Source organism: Astatotilapia calliptera, chromosome 3, assembly GCF_900246225.1.
Source record: "Astatotilapia calliptera chromosome 3, fAstCal1.2, whole genome shotgun sequence".
Taxonomy (NCBI): Eukaryota; Metazoa; Chordata; class Actinopteri; order Cichliformes; family Cichlidae; genus Astatotilapia; species Astatotilapia calliptera.
Window position 1 is genome coordinate 4823763 of NC_039304.1, and position 27638 is coordinate 4851400.

Consider the following 27638-nt stretch of genomic DNA (forward strand, 5'->3'; position numbering starts at 1 on the left):
ATTGCAGTCAGTCTGAATTGGACCGTGATTGTTTGGAGAAAGATTGCCTCCCAACAGGCGACCTATGCAGTCACCTTGCAATCAAAAGTGATTGCTTAGAGTTTGAGGGTGTGGTTTACCTCTGGGCAGTCAGCTGGTCACTGCAGCTACTTGCAGTTGGTCACAAAACAAAACAATAGTGGATTTTTCTTTTTCTTGGTTGCATAGAGGTTGCTATTTTTACTCTGATGTCACTGAGCCTTTACTTGACAGCATTTCATACTGCCAGATGTGATTTATCAGAGTCAGTTTACTTGCCATTCATTTTCTTTCCAGAAAGGATGTAGCTAATTGTGCATTAACCTTTGGATGTATCAGTCTCCCAATCAGTGTTGTAGAGCTTCTGTGCTTAGCTTGCAGAAGCTTTTTCGTATGTTCTTTGTAGTGTAAAGGCACTAATCATCCTGCGGTAGTGTTGCATTTTACTCTCATGTTGTCCTCGTCTTTTTCACCAACAAAGGAAAAACATTCAAATACTTCTTCGCATCTAGAAAGCGTTTCCAACACGTGGACAATGGACACTGAGACTGGTCCACAACTTAGTAGGAGCCAGTTTGTGTATTCTCTCAATAACAGGAATAAGAAGTAGTGACATTACTGTATTATTTGTGTTCTTTGACACTTGGAGGTACAAAATGTTGATTTGGCTTCATATGATCAAGATAATATTGGTAAACAATAAAATCAAATAACCTGCCAGGTTATGTCAGCATTGTTCAGTTGTTTAGTGAGATAATGATGGTAGATACTGAAGTTATGTGGTTAAGCACATTGACGTTTAATAGGCTGGATGTCGAGACAGTAGCAGAATACGGTAAGCAGCATACCTGCATTCACTTTAGCTGAACAGGCCGAATAAAGTAGGGCCATTCATTAAATAATGAAGCTGGTGGCCTTCAGCTTCATTATTTAATACATGTGTGACATTTCAAAGAGACAACCTTCACTTTATGGTTTTGTTCAGACAACCATTAACTTGTCTGGCCAAAAAGCTTTTCACTCAGTGTCTTCCTTCATGTTTATGGTGAGGGAAGTTTATGAGGTATAATTTTAGCTTATTTTTGTCCCACTACAGAAAGTTTCTCAGGAAACTCTGCAGTATTTTAAGCCAGATTTTGTGCAGTATAGTAGTTGTGTAACAGCTATCAGTGCTATATCAGTGTAACACGGAGTCCTGTTTTGTCACCCTCTGGGTGCAGAGAGAGTCTGGCTAAGCACCCGTCCTCCCAAAAACAAGAGGGAAATCGAAAGTTGGTGAAGAAGTTCATGAGTTTGAGCAGAGTGTGGTTTCTTCCTCTGAGTTCAGCAGTTCATTCTTTCTGCAAGATCAGGACATGTTCCTCGGACCGAGGGAGAAAATTAGTTCTCTTCATCACTGCAAAAGACCTGCGCTGCCTTTTCCCCATCTTGGCTATTATTTTGCCTCTTGTCTCTTGCACTGAGCTCATGTCCTAACTGCACTCTCTATTGGCCATGATTTATCTGATACACAATCTCCTGAAATTTCTCTCTTCTTGCTGTATCCCTCTATCCCTGTTTTATTCATACTGCCTCTCCTCTTGCAGTAAACATTTCTTTGTACTCTGCTCCCATCTTTTTCATCCTCATTATATTGAGTCCTTTTGTTCCACCCACTTCACTTACTGTCATGTTGTCTTAACATCCCCACCTGTCACTCTCCCCCCTTCCACAGTACATACCCTGCCCTCATTTTGACATGAATAGCTGAAAGTGAGTACATGGTGTGCAGAAATGGAAAGTAATGTGCAGAGGGATAAACTGAGGTGCAGTTATAAAAGGAACGTTGATTTCAGAGAGGTTTATCTGCGTGTATGAAGTTGTATCAGTCTTTATTGTCACTTGTGGATTTATATACCTTGTTCTGGCCATGCATACTTCAGCCGATGTGCTTGCTGGCGTTGCTTTAAAAGTCACCGGCGCCTGTATGTGTGTGCAAACAACATCCATGCGTTCCTCCCATCCTTCCTGCGTGCGTGCTCTCCTCCTTCAATTCTCTCCAGTCATTCCCCTCCCACTGCCTCTCTCTCTCTCCATCTCTCTCTCTCTCTCTCTCTGCTTCAACCAGACGCACAAACACTCTCTCACTGTGTCTGCTCCGCTCTATGTATCATAGTCACCGTCTGTGCGTTCAAAGGATTCGAGTGTGTCCACCTTTCCCTCCCTTCCAGCATTATTTCTGCCCCTGACTCTTGATTTTTGCCCTGCCCAGCACGGAGCTGTGCGCGCGTGCCGCTGGGGGGGGGGGGATTGGCTGACTCGATAGCAGGAAAAAGAGACGGGAGAACTGTGCGGGCAGGAAGGATGCGCTCGTTGCTGCAGCTTCTGATTCAATTAGCATGAATTTCACAGCAGAGGCAGTAGCGGCAGCATCATCACCAGACTCTCTCAGCAAGCCAGCTGCTGCACCTTGTGTCGGAGCTCTATTGAGAGGACCAGTGGCTGCTTCTAATCTGCTTCCCACCCTGGAGAGCACTGTTTAAAGGGGCAGAGAAACGGAATTTTATCCTCCAAGGTTGAAGAGCAGTCAGAAGTAGGACGGAGCGTGGTCACAAGTCCAAGGATTAGGAGCATGTTATGTTGAACTGAACATCAACCTCTCTGATGCTTTGGTTGTGGTTTAATCCTGTTAAGGTGTCTTTCTTGGTCCTGCTCTGCATTCCATGACCCATATTGATTTGTTTGTCAGAAAAAAGGAGAGAAATTCAGCAACGTCGCACTTGGAAATAGCCAATCGTTTTGCCCTCTTGTCGACATCCCTTTTTTAAATTTTTTTTTACTATCCAGTCATTTATTCTCTTTATTCATCCCTTGTTTTTCTGATTTCAGCTGCAGACTGAAAGGATTCAGAGCTCTTTCAGGGATTCGAAGCCCCAAAACAGGATTTGGCTGCTCCTTCATCGCAGCACCCTTGTCTCTGCTCTTATTTTTTGCCTCTCCAGTTTGCACTCTGATTTTACTTCTATGTATCTTTTTTTCATTCGCCTGCTCTTCTGGTCTTCTATGTTGGTTCCTAAAAGCTCAGATGGGATGGAATGAGTCTTTTTCTTTGTGATGCAGGCTTGGATTATGGGTGGAGAAGCCCTCTGAAGCTCTCCCCAAGGCAAAGGAAACCCTATCAAACAATTAACTCAAAGAGCTGTACACAAGACATTTTTCAAGGAGCTAAAATGGAGTCTTTTGTTCACTAAATCAGTGCTGCTAAGCTTTGGTTAATGGATTTAGGTTGTTCTTTAAACAAAATAGGTTAAGTTTATTATCAAAAGGTTTAAGTGTTTTGGGAGAGGAGTCGGAGTTGTTGTGGTTCTCAAGGATCAAGTCAGACGCATTTGGATATCAGCACTAGACTGTTGGAGAATTCTTGGGGTTCTTTCATTTCAGGAAGGATTTTGTCTTTTTTTTTCTGTTTTTAATTCCAATTTTTTTTTGGGATTTTCAAACCGGGATCTTTTTTTTTTTTTTTTTTTGGCTTATATTTTTATTCTGAATTTTCCTTTCCTCCCCGGGCTGGAAGGCTGGGGGATCATGGGCCCAGGATTCATTTAAGATGTTCACTTCCTGTGTGTGTCGTATGAGGGGGAGGGGCCTTACAATCCTTTCAGGCCCCACCCCTATGGAACAGGAGGTGGAAGTGGAGGTGGATGGAGGGTTACTAATGGTATCCAGGCCAAGTGCGGCATCACCTGTGGTGTGGGCTAGTCCAGCATTCCTGTTTAGGCTGGTGCTCTCTCTGGCACTGCTAGTTTTCCCGTGCCCAGCCGTGGCCGCACGAGTCTCTTCTTCCCTCAGTACCACCCACCATGTCCACCACTTCCACAACAAGCATGGCACTGTGCCCATTGCCATCAACCGGATGCCCTTTCTTACACGTGGGGGCCATGGTAAGATCATTCTCTTTCTGTTACTAATTACTGCCCTCTCAACACTTCTAAAAACTATCAGTCAAATGTTAACCAGTGATTTTCCTGAGCCATCCCAAAAAGTGCATTTTTATACCTTAAGGAATTTCTCTTCAAGAGGTTGAATTACGCTTGTAATGAGTTCCAAGCTGAGAAAACAAACCCGCACAGGGTATTGGTTTATCCCTCCATTGATTCCTGTCATCTGAGGAAAGATGAGTGGAACCAAGCCTGGGCTTCCAGTCTCATTGCTTCAGCTCCCCATAGGCCAGTGGGTGAATTCATGTCCCTGAGTTGGTGGATAAAATGTCTAGAAGCTTTTTCATGCTGGATTTGTTTTTTGTTTTTTCAGCACATCCCCAGCCAACTGTATTCTGCTACTTGTCTTTCAAATCCAGCACCCATCTTGGGTCTGCTGATTTATTGAACTGTGGCCAATTTATCTAATCACAACCTGTAGTGTAAATGTTGACATGTGATGGCAGCCACTAAAGGAGAGTGGCCTTAAGTGGTTGTGGAAATGTTAAGTTCCGTATGCCGATTGTCATGGTACATTGTGTACTTGAGAAAATCCACTGATAATTGCTTGAGCACTCCTTATTTTGTCCTACTTTCCACAGTATATGTCTTTGGCTCAGTGCTCTATGGTGCATCAGTTGCCGTGGTGTTCTTAGCCTAAGCTGTCAGGGACAAGACAGAGTTTCACACTGATGATTCCTTTGATGTTTGTCAGCCACAGCCTTTTCCACTGCAATGTTACTTCTCTTCTTTTCCGTGAATATATTTTCCTTGTTGTTTCTCAAAGCGCTGTACATACATTACTTTGACAAGAGATACTAATAGTGTTTATTGATTCCTCACCGTGTTCACACACGTGTCTTTCAATTTTCTTCTAGTTGGTTCTCCCAACAACCCTGGATCTTTCTGTAAACCAGTTTCTCTTACTAATTACTGCCCTTCTCGCTTTCTCAGTATAGCTGCAAACCGAATTAAAGCACAGGGCGATCAAACGACAAATAAGATTTCCCATTAAGTGCACTGACTTGACTTGAATTTTAAGTATTGGCTGACTTTTAGACATGTTCTACTCAATAAAAAGAAGAGAGGCACATATTGATAAAGTTTAGGTGGTTCTTTTTTGGGTTTAAATACAATTAAGATTTAGGTTATTGATGCTTTGGATTTATATTCAGTTTTATTGTGATGTAATTGGTGTCATATTACATGGAGTATTTGAAGAAGAACCTGAATCATTTTTCCCTCAGTGACGTTGCTAAAATATAGTGTTTCATCCCAATGCATCCCCATTTTTTTGACTACTGAGTAACAGGCAGTTTTTCTTCTAAAATGACAGTTTCAGCTGGTGTCTTTTCTTCATTTTCCTGCCTTCTCTTCCTTCTAGCTTAGATAATTGGATTGCCCCTTTAAAAACTTCAGTTGCTAAGCTATTTAAATTGACATAATTAACATAAAAATGTTCTCTGGCTCTCTTCCTGTGGATTTATGGCTGTCAAAGAATATTGGTCTGCCAGAGATATGGTCTGTTCGCCCTGTGAAAAGGAAAGACTACATTTCCATAGCAAACTTAGAGCTCAGGCTGGGAGCTCAACTCACACTTTATAGGTCTATTGGTCTTGTGTGTTTGTTCTCGTGTGCTGGAAGTTTTACTGTGATGTATTTTATTTTAAAAAAAAGGGGAAAAAAAGTACACATTGAGCGGAATAGCTGCTAAAGCAAGATGGGGACATTATTTGGTTCACTGGTTGGTTGTATTTGTTGTTCTTTTTTCTCCCTAGCAGTATGCTGTAGCAGTTACTAATGCACGCCTACACAGCAAACACTGCTGCTTCTCATTTGGTTTGTGTTGTTTTTAGTATCGCACTTTCAGCATTTTCATTATCCACTACAAGACAGCACACACACATTAGAACACTCCTTTCGTGTGGGGAGTCAAATACAGTCGCCATTATAAATACTTCCATTCGAGCCTGGCATATCAAGTCCTTGTCTGAAATGCCAGCTCTCCACATATTGTCAACTAAGTGCCACAGCTTATTACTAGAGCTAATACCCCACTCAGTGATAAGAGCCCACTTGCTTCAGAGCACTTTCAGTAGGCAGTTTCTCAACTGGATGTCATTGTCGCAACGCTGCAGCGGACCCTTTCCCGTCACTCATGTATTCGCTCACTAACATCATCTCGATCAGATCTTAAGTTGGCACCAAAACTCTGCAGGAGCTTTCTATCTCCCTGGAATGGTGTATGCCAAACAACTGCCAAGCTACTTCCATCTAGTAGGAAAGTAGGCACCTACAATTCATTACACTGTCAGTGTGGCCCTGTGCCGAGCTCTGGGTTTTAGCATATCAGGTCCATAAGACTCAAGGCTCAAGCACTATCTGATGTTCTCTTCCTGCTTTGTCATTATAATGCTACAGAACACCAGTCTTACACTACATGTATCTTGCAATACCATATATGGCAATTTGTTAATGTCATTTTTTTTAAATATTATATATATATATATATATATATATATATATATATATATATATATATATATATATATATATATATATATATATTCTTATTATTATTTATAATATTTTTTTCATAATTACATTTAAAAATATAAACCTTAACATTTAGTAAAATTTTAACATTTAAAAGCCTTTTTTCATTTCAATTTTGATGATTATGGACTACAGTTTATCAAAATCAGAATTCTGGCATCTGAAATTATTTTAAAATTTCATTTTTCTTTGAGTAAATTAATGTTCAACCTGTGTAAATACTCTGTGCCTCTCAGTCTTGGCTGCTGACTTGACTCTTGACTGTTGTCCAGATGATGATCACTGATCATCAGTCTTCTAAACCAGAGAAAGTATCAAACATATTACCTGAGCCAGAAAGAAAGAAAAAAGGACTGGTCCAAAATTCTCTTTATCGGGTGAAAGTAAATTTGATATTTCATTTGGAAATCAGCGTCTTGGAGTCTAGCAGAAAAGTAGAGTGTTTAAAGTTCAGTTGTGAAATTTCTGTGGTCTGTGATGATTTGGGGCACTATGTCATTTGCTGATGATAGATGGTCCACTGTGTTTGATGCAGAAGCTTTTACTTTGCTTTTTGCTTCTATGTACTGAGAAACTTTTATATTCTGATTTTCTGCTGACCACAACCAAATCAGCTGCCTTTAACCCCAGACTAGACTAGGTGAAGGGCACAGGTTGAAATGCTCTGCTGGCCTATATGCCTGTTAAGTGACCCCTACACATATACATTGTTTACTCAGTATCTGAATTAGATAGGGAAATTATGATTTATAAGTACAAAAACTATATGAGGCTGAATTAATATGTTTCATTTACAATACTTTTTAACGACAAGTGTGAATACGCTAGGACTGGAATTAGGGAGTGATTGCACTGAGGTATTGACATCCTGTGTCATTGCAAATAAAAGCCAATAAGGCTTGCCCAGAGCCTATTTACATGTGTGATCATCATTGATGTGCACCAGTGGCATGACCATGGTTTTGTTGTCACGTCTACCGGCTCTCACCTGTGCTTGCCGGCAGTCACACCCTTATGCACACTTTGTATGACTTTGGATTTGTGACAAAGAAAATGTTTACCATGCAGGGTAGTCCACGCCTGAACACTTCGGTGCATAGGACTCAGGGGATTAAAAAGCCCATTTCTGTCTTTGATGTGTTTGGGGAGCCTCCAAGACATACGACTTCTGTGTAGATCAGTGGAATCTATTCACTGAGTGTCTCCAGAAGTGTGCTGGTTGTATACGTGTTACCCTGTTTTTGAAAAACTGGGGATGTGACAAAATGACTTACAAATTATATTTAATTTACTATTCAAATAAAGCCCATTTTTCATTGCCAATACTACAAAGGCAAAGGAGAAAATAATAAATGTTCATTTTGTTTAAGAAATACAGTTTAGAACAGAAGTGAGCAGACATCTGAATATGAAATTATTCAAAAATATCACGTGGCACTGCTTTAAAAATATAAACTACATTATGATGTGGAAGTGAAAGCACTTCATTGATGTATTCAGAAATGCAAGTTAAAATGCCACCCTCAAAAAGGACAAGACAAATAAACAGATTCCAGAAGTCACCACCTTTTCTGGGATTCAGCTTATTTAGGTAGAACTAATGCAAGGGGAAAAATGTCCTGTGACTAGACAAATCTAAAATAAAAATAAAAAATAAGTTAAAATGTAGAAACGTATCTAAAAAGGAGAAGACCACAGGTCAAAGCCATCATATGATATAAATAAAATCAGTCCGTTTTGCTTAAAAATATTATGTAATCACTTTGTGAAAACAAATACCTGCACTAACAAAAAAAAAAGTAAAATAGTCTGCTGAACTGAAGCTTTTGAAACAGGCTGATTGAAAGAAAGCGTGGCTTCAACAAGTTGTCAACCAGTTGACATACTGGAAAGGATCATCCAGTTCCTAAATAAAAAATACAATAGGAGGGTGGCAAAAGATGTTGGCTACTCCCAGTCAGAATTTTTCAAAATATGGAGCAAGTACAAACAAAACGATAGAACCCATCCAACCATTGCTGGGTAATCGGGGAAGCAGTTTAAGTAAACAAACCCAAACCTCCCTTTTTCCTGGCACTTCCTGCTTCAGCTATTCAGGGGGGACACTTAGGCCTTCCCAAGCCAGCCAAGAGATGCAGTGTGTCCAGCATGTTCTGGATCTGGACCTCCTAAGCAGTCAAAACAACCTGAACCTTTTGATGTAGTGGATTACTGGGTTACTTTGAGGCCCTCCCAAATGGCCAAGCTGTGTCTAAATTAGATCTCAGACATCCTTTGGCTAAAGCTCATTTCTGTTTTTGGTTTTTTGTTTTTTGTTTTTCTTTACATAATTGGTCTTTTGGTCACTACTCGGAGCTTGTGACCATAGGTCACAATCATTCCTGCATTCCTGGTGCCGCATCTGCAGTCATGCACCAGTCTAATAGAATAACTAATGGGTAGAGCGAGAGGCAGTGTTTGTGACACAAAGCTATAAGAACAGGGATTTACATACAGAAAACCCAAAAGAAACCAGCACCTTAACAGGAGAACTCAAAGTTAAAGTGAGCTAAAGAGGAGCAGCCATTGATGAATATCATGAATCACAGATGTGCACTGGCTAAGGAGATTATGCTTTAACTTTGGTCTGCTAGCATTTCAATGAAGCATTTTGGAATCTTTCATTTGAATTTGCTAAAGAAAACCAGCAAATCTCCCCAGTCACTTATGGGATAGGGTTGCATGCAAGGGAAAGGACAGGAGACATTCGTTTTTACCTCAATAGTAAATGCATTGGTGGATCTCAATCCAGCTGAAAATCTGTGGTGAAATTTTAAAAAGAAATAGCCTTGACAAGGCTCAGTCCTTCAAATTCACATCTGTCAACAGTGTGTGGAGAAAGATGGAACTTGAATATTATTTTCATTAGTGCTTATGTACACTAATATGTGCACTTACAAGTTTATATAAACACTATAGAATCTCTCTAAATTCTGGCTAAATTTCAGTAATGATCAGGATCATTTATTTCTTTACCTGCACTTCATAACGGTCATCTTGGAAATGAGGCCAGACTCAACCTCAGGTGTATTTGTAGGAACATAAATGGAATGTAGGCAGGAAATGAAAACTTAACCTCAATCACCCCAAGCCATCTTATAATTTGTAGTTTAGACAGGACCATAATTACAACTGCTCCACATCACCTGGGCCTTTCAACCTCGCCTGTGGTTATAGTGTGTGTGTGTGTGTGTGTATTGTGAGAAGCATATGTCACAGACTTATTTTCTTTTATGGTTAAACATGCAACCTTTCCAGCAAAAGAAAACACATTGTTTTCTCCAGGGCAGCTTTGATTATGGCATAAAGATACACAAAGATCAGCTGCAGCTAAATACCTCCAGAAGGTAAGACAGGTGCTGAGAAACCAGCTGAATGGTAGGAGTATGATCCAAGGCATCAATGCATACGCTCTGTTGGTCATCAGATACCCAGCTGGAATAATAAGCCAGCCACAGGAGGAGGTAGATGCCACTGACAACAAAACTAAAAACAATGCACAGAGTTCTGTTAGAGCCACAGTTAAGGAGGAAACATGAAGAATCCTGAATTTCTCCAGAAGACAGACACAACCAAGTGGTTGGGGTTGTGTATAGCTGTGAGCATATGGACTAGAAGTCTCCATGGGAGACACCACCAAAGGTAGTTGAGGTCCTGTGGGACTTCAAGTTCCAGACAGACATGCAGGTTCTGGCCAACCAACCAGACATAGTGGTGGTTGAAAAAGAGCAGAAACGGAAGCTGTGATAGATATGGCAATCCCACGGGACATCCACATCAGGAAGAAGGATAAAAACTTCGAGAACGGTAAATCGACTGCTACTGATGTAGTGCTTTTCTTCTCTAATACTCATACAACCAGTCACACACACATATAGTGCCCTTGAAGTAATTAATCCAATCCAATCCAACTTTATTTATATAGCACATTTAAAAACAACAAAGTTGACCAAAGTGCTTTCCAATAATAAAACAGAGATAGCAGTTAAACCCATACTTTAAGCATACAATGAAATCGATAAACAAAACAAATATATAATTGAAAAAGAAGATAAAAATAAATCAACATGAGTAGAATAAACAATAAGATATACAATGAATAAGATTAACAAAGTAAAAAGATTAAGAATGACCAACAGCTGACTAAAAACTGACTACAAACTGGCTCTGATAACACTCCTAGAAGGCCTTTGAAAAAAAGTGTGTTTTTAAAAGTGATTTAAACATTTCAAGTGTTGGGGCCAGCCTAATATGGAGGGGCAGTTTGTTCCATAGTTTGGGGGCCACAACAGCGAAAGCTCGGTCTCCTCGGTGTTTAAGTCTCGACATGGGGACAACAAGGAGTGACTGGTCAGATGATCTGAGAGACCTTTGTGGAGTGTATTGGTGTAAAAGGTCTGACAGGTAAGACGGAGCCAGGCCATTTAAAACTTTAAAAGCAAGCAATAAAATTTTAAAATGAATTCTAAAATGGACAGGCAACCAGTGTAAGGAGGCAAGAACAGGGGTAATGTGCTCACGTTTGCGTGTCCCTGTCAACAGGCGAGCAGCAGCATTCTGGACCATTTGCAAGCGTGATAGTGAAGCCTGATCAATACCAATATAAAGTCCATTACAGTAATCAAGGCGAGTGGTCACAAATGCGTGCAAAACTCTCTCTAAGTCACAAAAAGAAATAAAAGGTTTTACTTTAGAGAGCTGCCTCAACTGAAAAAAGCTTTTTCTCACCACTGTATTTACTTGTTTGTCCATTTTTAAGAGCTGTGTCAAATTTTACTCCAAGGTTGGTGACAATTGATTTGACACACGATGTAAGAGGACCCAAGTCAGATGGAGGGACACCAGGTCCATTCGGCCCAAATATAATGACTTCAGTCTTCTTTTCGTTAAAATTTAAAAAATTCAGAGCCAACCATGCTCTGATATCCTTAAGACATTCTAAAATAGGCCTGAGGGGGTTAAGGTCGTTGTGTTTCATCGGTAGATAAATTGACAATCATCTGCATAAAAATGAAATGAGACTTGATGTTTTTTAATAATATGGCCAAGGGGAAGTAAATAAATACTAAAAAGAAGGGGCCCAAGGATGGATCCTTGAGGTACACCACATGGGAGGGGGGCGGAAGATGAATGAAATTTACCAAGTGAGACTGAAAAACTTCTATCAGAGAGGTATGATTTAAACCACTCCAAGGCAGTGCCTCTAATTCCAACATGATGTGCTAGACGATAAATCAAAATATTGTGATCTACTGTATCAAAAGCTGCTGTGAGATCCAAAAGCACAAGTAAGACAGACTTCCCAGAGTCAGCAGTTAATAAGATATCATTAAAAACTCTCAAAGTGCAGTCTCTGTGCTGTGAAGTGCTTTAAAACCAGATTGAAATACCTCAAGTATTAAAGAGTCACACATTATGACCTGCTTATATAAATTTAATTGCTATATTTATCATAGCTTTACTTTTTTAATTAGTATAATATATCATAACCATTAGAATTCTAGTATCAGTCTTGGTTTTCATCATTTTTTAAATTTTAAATATATTTGTCTCTTTCTGTCCAGTCACTAGATCATAATTCTACATTACCGTTATCTGTTAGACTTATCATCCGGCAAGATTTCAAAACTCTGTTTCCCTTGGTGCCTTCTCTTCTTTTAGAGCTATAATTTCTGCACGACGCGGTCCACTTTCCCCAAAAGAACACTCACTCTTTGTAGTCCTCTGTGTGCTAAGATTTGTTTGCCTTGACCATACATGCATACCGATGAGGTCAGCTGCTGCATACACCCCTTCATCTGTCCTATCCTGGACAAGCAGGTTCACTGGCCCTCTGATTCCAAAGGCCCAATCACCATCCTTGCTGAGAACCACCCAGTGTGTGGCCCTCTTGACTCGAGCCCTGTCCTTGTCTTTCACCAATGGCCTATATCACTGGTTACTGTGCTAATGACAGGCTGCTATGTTTGATAATCACCACTTTATCTCTGGGCTGCAGGGGGAGGTCAGTTGCAATGTGTGTGTGTGTGTATCTGTGAACTCATTTGAGCGCACTCCTTTGAGAGTCAAGTCACAGCCCTTCTCTTTCAGAGAACACTATTAGTATTCATGATTCTGCCTCCACAAGAAGTCCAAGGCACACAACCACATGCACGGACATGCGCATCGTGATGAGGAACAGAAAGAACGCCTCAGGTGTTCTGGCCAGTTAAGATAAGCTAGCTGGTTTGGCATTTTCTGTCCTTCACACACCCAGCCCCCCACCTTTTTTAACACCTGAGCTACGCTGAAAGGAAACACATAAAAGCGCCAGACTACACCTTTCCAAAAAATTTCCAAAAATCCAGCAAGCATGTAATCAACAATCAATTTTCTCACTGTTGAGCCCACCATTGCTTTGGTTAATTTAACTGTTCCCCTCAATATTTTCACTGTATCTTCAGCCATACTTTGAGATAATGTGCTTTTAACTTTTTTTTTACATGTAGTGTCATACAGGGAAGTGCTTTTTTCAGTTTGGGCTTCCATTTTTGTATAAAACTATGTGCTGGCCGATGTCTAAAAGTGTATCTTTTGCTGTCTTTTCAGGGTATCTGAAGTTATTTTTTCATGCTCAACTATGTCTTGTGGAATTTTGTTACCCTATCGTTTTAGCTATAGATGCCAGAGTGGCACACCCCGTTATATAAATGTAAGATCCTAATGAGCACTGATAGGTAATTAGTCAGAGCTTGTGAGAGCAGACATTCAACAAGACTTAACTGCCTTTGCATGACAGCTGTGACACATTTTTAGGTAGAATTTGACTTTTGTTAAACCTGAAGAAAATTATGTAATTAGTGTTCAAATAAAAATTTAAACAGGAAACATGACATTTTACACTTGAAGGAAAGTCAACTAGTCTACTGTATTGATACATCTGCTACTTCAGCTATTTTTCAAAATACCTTTTTAACATATCATATAAAGAAATTTAAAAGTTTCCCTTCAATGAAACAAACACCCTAATTATACTCCTGTTTAAGTGGGAAACGTGATACTGCCTAGATTTTCTATTAGTTTTCTATCAAGGTACATTGACTGGCTTTCTACCACAACCATATGCCCACCCAAACATGGAAACAATAAGTCTCTTTCTTGTAAAAAAACAAACAAATCAAGAGTAGAAGTCATTTATGGGGCGGGGGGTTAAAGGTTACTTTAATGTGTGTAATAGATTTACTTATGAAAGCACTATAGATGCATCAGTGGGAGTGTGTCATGGGCAGGGGCAACGCCTTAGCTTTATAGACAGCAAAGACAAGGAAACCAGACCTGCAGAGGGTGCACTGATGTCAGCCCACTTTAATTATTTATCTTTCAAATATTAAAGCAGACAACGTGGGGTCCACGCCACGTATTTCAGTCTCTAGTGGGAGTGCTGGGCATTAATAAACAAAAGGGGCTTATATTATGCATGAAAGACACTTTGGAAAACCCTCACCTCTGCTTCTCTGCCTAACCCGACCAAACTCTAGGAGACAGATGAAGATACTTTCATGAGCTTTGGAGCTATATGAATGTGGCTCATTGTCTCATTTCTTCCCACGCAGAGAACACTGTATGGGTCATTTAACATTTATCTATAGAGCTAGCTTTTCTCTGTGGGTCTGCTGCTTGGCTTTTATCATATTTAAAAAAAGCTTTTTATTGTTATGTTGCCTTCAAATATTTAAATGCAGCTTCCTTGACTGAGAGCACTCACAGCAAGCAGGTTGTCTTTTGTTGTCAGCTCTCATTTTTTCCATCTTATTATCTGACGACATAACCCATGGGACTGGATGATGTACTGGCTACATTTATTTTCTACCAGTTCACTTTTTTTCATGCAGTCCTTCAGGACCACACATGTTTTTGGGCCTTCATTTAATTATTTATGCATTTTGTAAACTCAATTGCGTTGTTAAAGAGGTTTGGCAAAATGTGATGTGACGCTTAAGCGGAAGCATGTATCATGACTGCAGTAATATGTCAGGATGTGAAAATAAAGATTGACTAAAGATGTTTGTCAAAAAGAAACCTCCTACTGCGTGTGTGCATACCCTGTATCGCACACATCCACATGTACACACATGCGCACACCCACACATGTTCTGCCTGCAGAAAGTAACTTTGCAGAGTTCAAGTGAACTTCAAAGATCTCAGTATCTCCACCTGACATATCTGTGTCAGGGCTGTGATGACTGACAGACGTAACATCAGTCACCATCATCCTCCCCTGCCACTACCTCTAATGTGCCCACAAGTCATCCCTGCATGGAGCATCCATATCGGAGAAGGAGGGAGGGGAAGATGAGGTATCTGGTGGAAATGAGAAAGAATGGTGAAGAGTGGAGATTAATAGAGTATGGAAAAGAAGGAGAGCTTGCACAGCAGGGAAGGCAAATGCAGGTTGGAAAGGGAAGGAGAGAGAGAACTACAGACAGAGCTAGAGTCTTGGTACTGTGTGTTTGAAACCCTAACTCATCTCCTTGCACACAGAGCCTTGACACACTTAAATCTCCTCCCCAGGGTCTTTGGGGAGCTGTAGAGATGAACCAAGACGCTCCTGGAGCAGAACCAGCGATAGGCGAACCCCTGATACATTGCACTCTGCTCCACTCTCTACTCTGTGCTGCTGCTACATTATCCCACCTCATCAGTCATTTCAGTGTGGAAATAGGTTATTCAGGAGTGAGCCCAGGTGACTATCCCATTTGGGGCTAACCAAAGCCAAACTCAGCTTCTGGGCAACAGAGCCTTAAACCTTTTCAGTCCACTTTGACATATGTGAAATGTGGATTGATACGTGTCCCTGTGATCTCTGACCACGCTACTGAACGCGACTAGAACTACGAGACTATCAACTATTTGTCCATTTGGCAAATAGTCTGCAATTAGTTTGTGTGTTTGTTTCATCCTTTCCAACGTGGGGTTGACTTAACTTAATCAGAACAACAAAGAAGATCACATATTGTAGCATATGGTACATTCCCATTCATCTGATTGTATGATGTGCAGATTAGGTGAGTGCTTGTTCTCTTGTGGGATGAAGGAAAAGTCCAGGTCAATACTCAGAGAGATTCAAGTGAAAGCAATAACTCGAATTGGCTGTAAACTTGATTGATTGCAGTGGAGAACAGTGCAAGTGGAACATTCATAATGGTAGTGGCACAGTGAAGGCCTATTCACCGTCATCCTGTACTTACAGAGAGAGTAGAGTCTATAATCTGTCTGCGGTGATAACTGTAATGTGGGGGCCTTTATCTGCCAAGGGGGAAACCAAGAGGCTTATCTCATGGCCTGTATGTAAGGCAAATCACTCAGTCGCCCATCCTCTACAAGCTTCACCCTATCCACCTCCTCCTCTTCGTCTTTCACATGACAGCTAATGTTTCCTCATTGGGCAGATTATTGACCGCCAATGGCAGGGAATGTGAGTGGGCTAAGAGGCTCAGTCTGGCAGGGAATTTAAAAATGGATTGTTTCCGCACAATCTCCAATTTTAAACTCTACACAAGGGTAGACTGTCTCTGTGAAAAATTTAACAGGGAGAAACATGACATTTCATCTGCTTATTTGTTTATGCTGGAGGACTAAATGGCCCCTTAGCCAAATAAATTGAAAATGGCATCGAGGACTTCTCCTAAATACTGAGAATTCACTCTTAATTTGCCTCTCCAAAGTAATTTGGGCTCCTTGAAATGTTTTCAATTAAACTCGTGTATCTCTTGTCCTGAAACCTTGGAACTCTCCTCGGTTAGTGCAGCGCTATCTGCATATTCATCTTTTGGGATAATGGCTGTCCAGTGCACATGCTCTCCTGCCCTTTTCAGCTTTCATAGAGGGCTAGGTTTACCCACAAAGCGGGTTAGATTTCAACTAACTGTCACCATGAAACAAAATCCTACGGAGGCAAAGTACTGTTGTAGTGTTAGAGGCATGGCTGGTTTGTATTTTTAGTCCTGATGGGTCTTGTAATGATCAGATTACAGGACTGCTTGATTTATAGTTACCAAAACAAACACGTTGCCGTGATGTCGAAGACAAATTACATCGCGACAGATTCGGGCGAGCGGCAAAAGTCATTTGGCATTTGAGGAATTAGAGGGACTACACCGTGGCACTGCCAAACAACCGGGTTCTACCTGTACACCATTTCTCAGATGCAGATGAATGTGCTTGACCTTCCCCTGCCCACTTGTCTCGGTGTCTGTGTCTGTCTGTATTTTAAACATTCCTTGCACAGCAGCCAGTGACTGAGTGCTGCTTTTGTACTTTTTTTTATTTCAATCTTGTTACCTTGTTTCCATTATTGAGAGCTAGATAAACAGTCTGTTTGTCAATGATTGGCATCTGCTTTATGCGCAGGTGGTACCTGCATTACACTTGAGTTGAATTGGATCCCCCAGTTGAGAGTTACCCCTGTCAAGTCTTCCTGTCAGTCATTTGTCCTGCTTTGTCAGGTTCCTCCCTGCTTTCATAGTCTCCGTTTCCCTGTCTGGACTTGCTCTCTGATTTTTCATACAGTGCATAGAAACATAATGCTGCCCCGGTATTGATTGCAATTCACTCACAGGTAGAAGCTTTTGTACATAAGCCGTACTTTGGTCATCAAAAGGTCAGTGCTATTGAATAGTAATAAACAAGATTGATGCTGGATTCTGGCAGAAGCCTTTAAGTGGTAGATAATGGATGCACTATAGTTATATCATCAATAGGAATGTTTGCAACTTTTTGTTCTTGCTTTTACTTACTAAAACTTCAATTTATCTCCCTTTGTAGCCTTTCCTTTTTGGCAACACATTATTCTTTGGAGATAATTCCAATCCTTTTACAGACAGAGGTGAGAAATCATCACTATTTTTATTCAGTGATGTCAGTGAGTCAGACAGGCTCAAAGTATGCAGATGATTCACAAGTTATGATGTAGAGACTGTAAATGTATTGTATCCTGTCACTCCATTATGACTCATTGCATTTGCGTAAATGTAACTGTTGGCATAAATGTAAGTGTTGTTCCAACACACATACACACACACACACACACACACCAAAAGGCTGGTTCATAAATCGAGTCCACCCGCACAAATAATTTTGGGAATGGATTTTAATGGCACCGATTTTCCGTTGAAATGTTAAACACAATATCTATTAATTGTACCTTTTTAATAAGGTCCTTGTCACATTAGTCCTTCAGCAAATATATTACCACATAGTGTCATTTTTACTTGCAGAACATTTGTTCTGCGCTGTTGAAACTCCATAGCATTTACACCAGCAGCAAGGCATGGTGGCTATTTGCATATTCAGGGTGCTTTATGACTCACATTTGCTTCTTTATAAAAGTCATGAAGCAGACCTAGGCATTGTACAATCACCCTTATTTGTTCTGCATATCCAGCCAATGGGAAATTAGGATTCAAGCATATGCAGTTTGTCCCATTTCAGCCGTGAACAAACGCCCTAATAGAGAAAGGTTTACTGTTTTTTGAGATTTTTGTTGCTTTATTTTGAGGACCACAGTTAAATTTATATAAGTTAGTCTAAGTTAACTAACTCACATTTAAAAAAAGAAAGCTTGATGCAGAATGTAGAGTTTTTAACAGGAAATTCAAAGCATGTATGAAGTAAAGCCGTGGGCTAAGTTTATGGAGAGCTGATTGTTGGGTTTAAGGATTACAGTTTGAATCATAATTAAAAGACTAAACACGGAGAGAAATGCAAAAAACGTGACTGATTTACAGTGAGAAAGACATTTGAACTTTTGCTAGAAAAGCTGCATAACCAACAAGAGATTTTTCACCAAGCTTTGCATATCCAGGAATGTAGTTGTCAAGGCTAGCTATCACAAAAATGACATGATGGGGAGTTTATTAAAGAATGTTTGGTGGATGCTAATATGCCCAGAAGAAGGAAGCCCTGCTCTGGGCAAAACATTACAAGATAGAACTAGGATATTGCAGGAGTTTCAGCTTTAAAACTAGCATTTTTTTCTTTCTATCCTTGGCTCTGGAGGAGAGCTGTGACCTCAGCGACACAGCCCAGTTTCTCATCTTTGTATATGGGTTAAGGGAAGAGTTTAAGATTACAGAGAAGCTGGCAGCAATAAAAAGGACTACGAGGGGGGGAGTGATTTATTCACATAGGTAAGTTCATGCTCGGAAAGGCTTGGTTTGAAATGGTACAAACTAGTAGGTGTTACTACCGTTGGCTGTGCAAATCTGATACACTTTTGAAGCAGAAACAGACAGACAAAGTGACTACAGTGAAATTAGTATGTTTGAATTATATTATATACCAGGAGGTGTTGTGTAAGTCATTGCTAAAAATTAATCATATTTTTGATTTGTAACTAAAATATATAAGTACATCAGGGCACAGATTCACAGACTGCCTATTTCACACTTTTATTACCTAATCTACATCTAGTCTTGCCAGTAGCAGTTTATAAAGAGATAAAAATTAATACTGAGCAGAATGAATCCCAGTTTAGGCCTCAAGCTGTTGGGGCCTTCCTCCTAAGTCTAGATTTTTCATGTGGCCCCCTTTGGAAAACCCACCCCTGTCGTGGAGGATGTTGTTGGACAGTCCATATCGGCATTGGAGTCCGTTTGAACAGATAACAAAGACAGCAGTATGTGTTATGGGTACACTGTTGCTGTGTGTGTATCACACAAGGCCAGATAGATGGAAGGACGGGAGCAGAGAGAGAATTGATGAATGCATGCACAGTGGGCGAGCAGGTGAGAGATGGAGAGCTCTGGGTTTTTTCTCCCTTTCTCTTTTCTCTCAGTGCCGGGAGGTGACCTCTAGCTCCATGATATGAAGAGAATGTCACGCAACATTACCCCTCCTTTCGCCCTAGACGCAGATGAAGTTTTATTTTTGTGCTGTGCTGTGGAGAGAAAACAATTCTTTTCCTTCGTGATTAATGTCTGGTATGTGGGCATTCAGCACAGAAGGAGGTAGTGCAAAGATTCGCATCCCTTTATACATTCTCTCTCTGATCTGCCACATGTATTAATCAGACTGTTGACATGCTCAGAGGGGGAGCAGAGTATCCAGGACCCTCAGGATGTCAGCTGCAGTCCTTGCTCACTGGTTACCTGAACTTGTGCCAGAAGGTTCTGCGATTTCACACACAAACAGCTCAAGCTTTCCACTGGAAAATGGTATCTCTGTGGAGAATCTTTATGGCAGGTCCAGGTTTTATGAGAAATATGCGAAAAGCCAGCAGCCATAGTCTGAATAACTTATATGTGACCTTGTCCGGTGAGTTTAACGGCAAAATTTAGTCTGTTACCAGTAATGTCACATTAATCCATAGTCAATAGTTTGGTACGTGGAACCAAGCAGACACCAAAGTAAACTCTGAGGCTATGAGCAATATCTGTCAAAATAGCCTCAAATGTCTGTATATGATACAAAAAGTGTTTTAGTGCCATGTCAGTATATTTGATTATCAGGCAAAGATTTTCATTTTCCACATGGATGAGACACTTTGCATGACCACCCACTCACATGGTTGATTACTAAGTAAGGCACAGCCCAAGCACACCCTGGCTTTTTGTTTTTTGTTTGTTTTGTTTCTTTTACCTTAACCACCGCCCAAATCAAGTGCATAATCCTAACCTGTGGCCCCCATTTGTCTCTATCTCAGTCAGGCTGCTGTTTAGCTCAGCTATTAATATGTTTCCATGTTTATTTACTCTGGAGGATGCTGTAAAACTTTTTGAAAGGAGTCTGATAAGAGTCAATGTATCAGTAAAGCTTACATATGTCTGATGACACCAATACTGAGGTGAGCTGTTGAGAATATCCTGAACCTTTCTGATGGTAAGCGTTGCTGTTTTTTCTGCTGTCAGCAGCTGTTAGCAGGAGTTAACTTTCTTTGAAACGGCTCTAACATTGTTAGACTTAAATACACTGTGAGAATATAATCACACTGTTTATCAACGGAAAAGTGTGATTTTTCGGACCCTTGAGTGAAAATGAGGAGGAAGCATGAAGAGGAAGATGAGAGAGATGTACAAATACATGTACAAATGTAATATGATTATAATAAGCTAAAAAGAGGCATTTGTGATCTTGAAATTAAAATGAACTTGTAAGGCCCTCTATCTATAATGCTACATGCATAAAACACGCTCAGGCAGAATAGTAATTTTGGCCACCATATTCAAGATGGCAGAGCAATATACCAGCTTCCACAAACCAGTGGCTGCTCCTGTATATTTTTTAATGTTTTAATTCTAAGTTTGACAATATATGTATATTACAAATACAGTTAAATAACCTAAAATAACTTTGGACTCCACCTTTAAACATCCTTCCCTCAGTCTGGTCACCATGTTGTTCAAGCAAAACCAAAACATAGATGTCACAAGAGGTGATAAGGAGGAAAACGCATTAAAGTTTAAAAACACTGCACTACTACTGCATATGCACTTAAAAAACAAAGTTTTACTTGGCGTTTTATATTTCATCTAATAGCAAAGAAATACTTGTTCTATCCTATAGCTGCACTCAATGGCATTGTGAATCTTAAAAATAAAAGTCATTCACACCTAAAGTAGTTTTATTTCATTTATTATGGGCCGATATTTCATTTAAGTGCTCTGCGTTTTAGAGCTGCAGCAGGTGCAGACCTGTAGTCTCTCTCCTCTCCACAGATACCAGTCAGAGAAGCCACAGTGAGTTCTGCGTGTCCCAGTACACATTCTCAAATTTGAGAAACTTTGTAAAATACAAAAGCATGAAGACTTTCTTTGATTCTAGCTACACTGTCATTCCTGAAAGTGAAGATAACCACACCTAAAGTGTGCAGCATAACCTTACATAAATTATAACAGTTACATGTAGTATATTTATAATTTACCACTATATCAGTGCCGATAAAACAAACATATTTTCTAAAATATTGTGTAAGTTGATGTTTTTCCTCCTTCCAACTGCTACCCAAATGATGCTTTGTTGCTTCTGAAATCTTATTTCGATCATATGTACAGTACAGTGTCATTTTACCACATGGCAGCCAGCCATTTTGATGAGTTTCTAATGGCCACAGTTTAATTTTCAAGAACACAAAAGCAGCCTCTTTCACTATAGTTTCCATTATCAAATTTGGCTTAAATGAACAACGATCCCATAATACACTGCGTTTGTGGTGTCGTTTCCCTGAGCTCTATTGAAAGCTTTCTGTGGCCAGTATATCGAGGAAGTGAGCCTTGTTCTCTCTTCACACACCCAAGCTGTAATACAAAGCTGCACGACATGGTTTCTGTCTAATGTTAGTCAGTGTTAGATTTGACACAAAGTACTCTCAGAACTAAGCAGATGTGGCACAAGACAGACGAGGTGACACAGGTTGTGGGTGTGTACAATTGGTGGTGGGGCTGTCCTAAGCTGGCTTTGTGTTTATCATTGACCTTGTATCCAACTCCTAACAATGGTACCAAGCAAGATGTATGAGTATGTATGTGCTAGTGCTTTACTAGGAGTGATGAGTGGAAAGTGACAGAAGGTTCCTCATACTGAAATGATTGTGTGCGTTGTATCATACACGTCTTTGCATGTGTGGAGGCAGCGTGTGTGTTTTAAGGGTGGGGGAGGTGAGACATAACAGAGGAGCTGGCATTCGAGCATCTGGAAAGGTGACTTTGACTCTAAACAAACAGTTGAAGCTGGGAGTTGATTGGCAGAACAATATCTTGTCCTTGCATTTGCCTCTCATTGCTGTTTGATTGTGAATTAAGCCCTGCACGCTTGAAATGAGCAGGTACTTTGTTACAGGTGTAGCAAGAGATAACTGATAATCTCTTCCTGATATTTACTTGGGACTCAAGGACGTCTTATATTCTAAAGAAGCAGTAAGACAAGGGATTATTCTACAAGCGAATTACAATGTTTCTTTTATCCCAAGACCAAGACACTATTAGATAAAACTCCAATGATCTGTAACTCAGCTCTACTTTTTGATTCTGCTCATGCACTGTTGGACATGGCAGCATTACTGAAACCCATGATGTGCCTATAGCCTATAGTGTGTTGACAGCTTGATGTCAGACAGGTCTTTTCTTTCTTATTATTTCTTTCAAGAATAGCTGATGGTCATTCAGCAAGAAGAATCTCTGAGAACAATATTCTAACAATATTCTTTTGTCTCTTTAACACTCATTTACGCTAAATCCAAACACAGTGGGTTGGGATGCAGGGCAATGTCCCAAACATTGCCCTGCATCGAGACATGGTTGGTGAGATTCCAGCTTTATATCTAGCGGAGGTGTGCTGGCATGGCAGACTGTTCCTGTGACATGACACAAGCCCACGGGTGACTTCCGTTGTGACTAGATCTGAAGCCAGTGTTACCTAAGCTGGACATGGCTGCCAGATTTCCAGAAAACAGCCAAATACTTTGTGGGTTTGAGGGGTGGACTACCACTTTTGGATTCAACCTCTTAAGTCACACTCCTTAAGCAAATAATCCATACAAATAACCAAATATCCCACCTACGGAAACTTGCAGAGTGCTTTTACCCAGTGTAAGATACAGTATCTCCCTTTGAAAAGCTCCAAGGTTGTTTAAGGCAAACACCTGAAAAAGAGAGGTCAGGGATTTAATTAATTTGCTTGAACTGCATCATCAACACAACACACCACCACCCCTGCTGGTGATCTGCATCATAAGCATTATCTCAGAGGCCCCAATTAAATCCTTAGCCATTTTCAGTAACTCTGTTTAACGTACATCAAATCAGTTGTTACTTTAACTTTCTTCACCTCAGTGACTTCTTCCTGTTTTTGACAAGAAGTTGTCCGCTGTAAAAGTGAAAAATAGCAAAATATTTGTTTAGAGTGATAAAATAAGTGATGTAGTGATAAGAGGATTTGTTGTTTAGAGGAAAAAGCTTGATGGCTTGGAATGACCTCTAAATTTTACAGCTCCATCAGGCAAAAACTGTCAGTGCTAAAAGTAATTTTGTGCCACATTGCTGAAAATTCATAAAAGATATCCTTTCATCAAACCAACCTTTCTCATAGACTAAATTTTTTAAAAAGTCCATTAGTTGGTTAATCAGAAGAATAATCAGTATAACATTAGTATATTAATTTTTATGATTGATAAGATATCCAGCCAGTCATTAGATCAATCAAGTTTTATGCAACCATCTTTATTTAAATCTCTAAAACTCCAGGTGTCACGCCGTTCTCGACTTCCCAACAACAGTTCCTCTCGAATGATGTCTTGATGCTTTTAGGTTCGCCGCTGTCTTCATTGATCTTTTTCCCCCTTCTGACTCTCTGTTAAATCTCCGCCCCTCCCAGGTCATTCTGCAGTATTTCCCCATCAGTGATGTGGAGCTGGGAGGCTTTCAGGGCTGAGGCTGAAGCAGTTGTCACCAGCACAGCGGACACTCTTAATTGGCTCCCCCGGGGCAGTCCCCTTGGTGGAGCAGAGTGGGCCATATCTGTGGAGGCATGCTGATGAGATAAAAAGCCAATGCAGGCTAGTTTAGAAGTGACAAGATTGTATTACTTTAGATGACACTTTTAAATGAAGTAAGCAAATAATATGTTTGTAACTTAGAATTCTTGATTTATTACTTTCAGCTAATCTGGTTTCTTTCATGTGACAATGAAAAACAGTTGTTTGTGTATTTACACAGCAGTGGAAGCAGCCGTGCTTCTATTTTCTGTTAATAGAAGCACACACAAGCCATTCCAATAGCGACCCCCTACAACTCACAATGTCCATTCCTATTGCTGGGATCTGACTGTATGATGAGCTGTACATATTCACTAATTGAATGACATTTTGTTTTTCTTTTTATTTCAAATTGCAGTTTTTCCACATGATTTGTTCCACACTAGTTTGCAGAATTGTTTTAATTCAGCCACTCTAGAGGGCTTTTGAGCTTGATGGCCTGTTTTAGGCCATGCCAAAACATCTCATTTGGATGTCTGTTCAGAAGTGGCTTTGCTGCTGTGTTTCCGATCATTATCCTGCTGCATAACTTAAGTGCACTTGAACTGCAGGGCATGAACTTATGGCCGGGCTTCCACTTTCAGGATTTTCTGGTAGAGAGCACAATTCATGGTTCTGTCAATTACATCAAGTCGTCCAGGTGCTAAAAGCATCAAAGCAGCCCCAGGCCATCACACTACCACCACCATGTTTGGCTCGTGGTGTGATGTATAATGCTCGGGTAACTGTAGTTTTAAGCGAGGTGTAACAGGATCCAGACCTTCCAAAAAGTTCTGCTTTTGTCTTGCTATTCCACAGGATGTTTTAACAAACATCTTTGGGATCATTGAGATATTTTTGAGCAAATGTGAGGGAAGGTTGACCACTGTTCCAAGTTCTCTCCTTTAAACTTGGTTTGCTGGAGCCCTGAACCTTTAGACATGGCTCTGAAACCCTTTCCAGATTGACAGACGTCAGTGACTTTGTTTCTTTTCGGTTTCTTTAGAACTCAGCGATCTGAAAAATGTGGTTAAATGTGACTTAACAATTACTTTTTTTTTACACAGTGCCTGGTAGGTTTGGATGTTTTTCCCCCTCAATAAATGACATCATCATTTTATTAAAATATATTAAAATTGATTTGATGATCTAAAATACGTGAGTTAAATATGACAAAAAAAACCCTTTTCCCACCATTGTACCTATTTCTACCCATTAGTTTCTGTTTTCCATCATTCTACTCTGTCTTGCTGGTTTTGTGCAGCTCATTGCTAGGGCAGAAGGATGAGTCAGTGAATCAGACATCTGCTTCCCCCCCCTTCCACTCCTTCATTTTTTATTCCTTGGCTCTACCATCTTTCCTGCACTGCTTCATGCCACATGGCCCTGATGCCCTCTCTCTGTAGCCTCTGCTCCTCACCATCCGTTTTACTCTCTCATTTTTCATTATCCTTCTAGTTTCCTTTTTGCTGCCATCTTTTTCCATGCTATCCATTTATCCTTCCTCTTTCTGTTTCTCTCTGTGTCCCACTGCAACAAAGAAGCTTCATCTCTATTTTCTGGTCTCCTCATTACAGCTAATGCAATTCCAGCACTTGTTTTTCCCTCTGCCTCTCATCTCCTTTAGTCCACCCCAGACAGATTTGGTGGATTTGTTATAAGGCTCCAAGCAAATACGTGTGATTCCGCTTCTTCTGCTATTAATTGAGATTCAGGTTGACAGAGGGATTGATAAATGGTGGGTTAGAACAACAACAACTGCATTCAGAAGGGACCAAAGGGGATAACTTGAGCAGCAGGACTGAATTCCACTAATGGCTATGTTTCAGATAACTCTGATATTGCACTTTTGGCAGGCGCAGTGCTTATTGGGTTTGGGTTTTTTTTCCTCCAAAGCAAGCATGGAAGCAAAGTACTTGTAGTAGCTTTCCATGCAGTATCTGAAACCCCACCCAAAACCTTTCCATTTTGACTTCACTTGTTCATTTAATTAGTCTGACTTGACAGTTTATTTCAGTAATAGTCGGGGTCACGCTGCACACCACAGCTGATTTCAGTCACATGAACAGCCTCTTAACAGCAGCAGGGCATAAGAGGCATTCCAAGAAGAACAAAGCCATGGTATATTAGCTAATGATTAACATCCTTTCACTGGTCTATTAAGTGGTGCCCAATTAGCACTGAATAGCAAGGTAGAAGCAACTTTACGGTGTGATATTTTCATAGCCTCTGGTTCTCTGGCATTTTCAACTGATTTGTTAATTAAAGTTGGTGGGGAGTGGGAGGGTGATTGACCTTTTAGCTCAATTTGTTTCCTTGCTGATGCTTGATCGGGGGTGTATTTCCGTTTCTTTTCTGGTGAGTAACCAAGCAAGAAGAGAAGGCGCTACCCTCAGGTATCCTGCAGTCTGAATTATACAGTCACTGAGCCTGGATGCTTGTACATAAGCCTTGTAAATGCACAAACGTTCATAGCACAGCAACAGAATTATGCATCCGTGTCTGTCCTTGTTAGGAAACAGTGCGCGCACAGCAGATGCACACCTGCTCTGACGCACCTGCGTTCAAACACACAATAACACATAGCTGTTATGGCAGTAATGCAAACACAGAACAATGTTCCCACTTCAGTGGATTTAACATGTGACAAGTGACAGTTGGTCCAACACTGGAAAACACTGTCACTGTGACCAAAGGGGTGTCCAATAAAGGCATATACGATTGAGTAGATGCAATGTATTTAAAAAAAAAAAAGAGACACTGTATGAATCATGGATAGAGTCAACATCTACTGCTGATTTCAACATACACAGAAAGATGTATGAGGGACTTGATAGTGTATGCATTGGCAGTAGCTCATAGTGTGCTATAAAAATCTTTTTGCCCGCTTCCTGATTTACTTATTGCCAATTTTTCATATTTCAGAACACCAAACTAATTCTAATATTAAAGAAAGATAATCTGAGGAAATACATAATGCAGGTTTGAAACTGTGATTTCATTTATTAAGCTACCCAAACCTACCTGACCTTGTGTTAAAAAGGATGGCACAACCAGTTATTATTTTTTTAAGAGGCAATTAGTTTTGCATAAGTTTCTTTTCCTTTAGAAAATTAAATCATAGTTTTAAAGCTACATTTTGTATTCGCTCAGGTTCTTTTTTTTCTAATATTAAAATGCGATCGATGATCTGAAACATCTCAGTGTGACAGAGTAAACTAGCAGTTTGGCTGCTCACATGAACAGTATATTAAGACTTGACTAGGTTTGTTGCAGTTTACTATTTACTTAACTTGCAAATTCCACTAAATATTAGCAATATTGCTCAGAAGGAGCACGAGAAACATGTATACTCTATATTTTGTGCCAAAATACCCCAGAAAAGTACTTTAGAGATTATATCAGGCACGGTGACCACTGACACTGATGAAACAGATGAGGATGTGAAGGGAAAGGACACATCAGATGGAATGGTGGACAAAAAGGTCAAAGTTTGGGACACAGCATGAAAGGGAATTCGAACTCGGTATGCTGTGATCAGAGGAATGAAAGCTACTTTGAAGTGGTGCCTTATGGCAGGAAAG

The 27638-nt window shown here is 40.2% G+C and overlaps 1 protein-coding gene across 9 annotated transcripts in view; it reads left to right on the top strand.

Annotated features, from left to right (window-relative positions):
- nrxn2b (neurexin 2b) overlaps window positions 1–27638 on the top strand; it is a 700882-nt gene that overhangs the window by 484796 nt on the left and 188448 nt on the right. Inside the window, exon 1 of one of the 9 annotated variants that reach the window (XM_026160330.1) lies at window positions 3518–3938. The exons of the other annotated variants lie outside the window; for them this stretch is intronic. Coding sequence (XP_026016115.1) covers window positions 3605–3938 — 334 coding nt within the window. The 5' untranslated portion in view covers window positions 3518–3604. Of the gene's footprint in view, window positions 1–3517; window positions 3939–27638 lie in introns of those variants that run through there. 9 annotated transcript variants of the gene reach the window in all.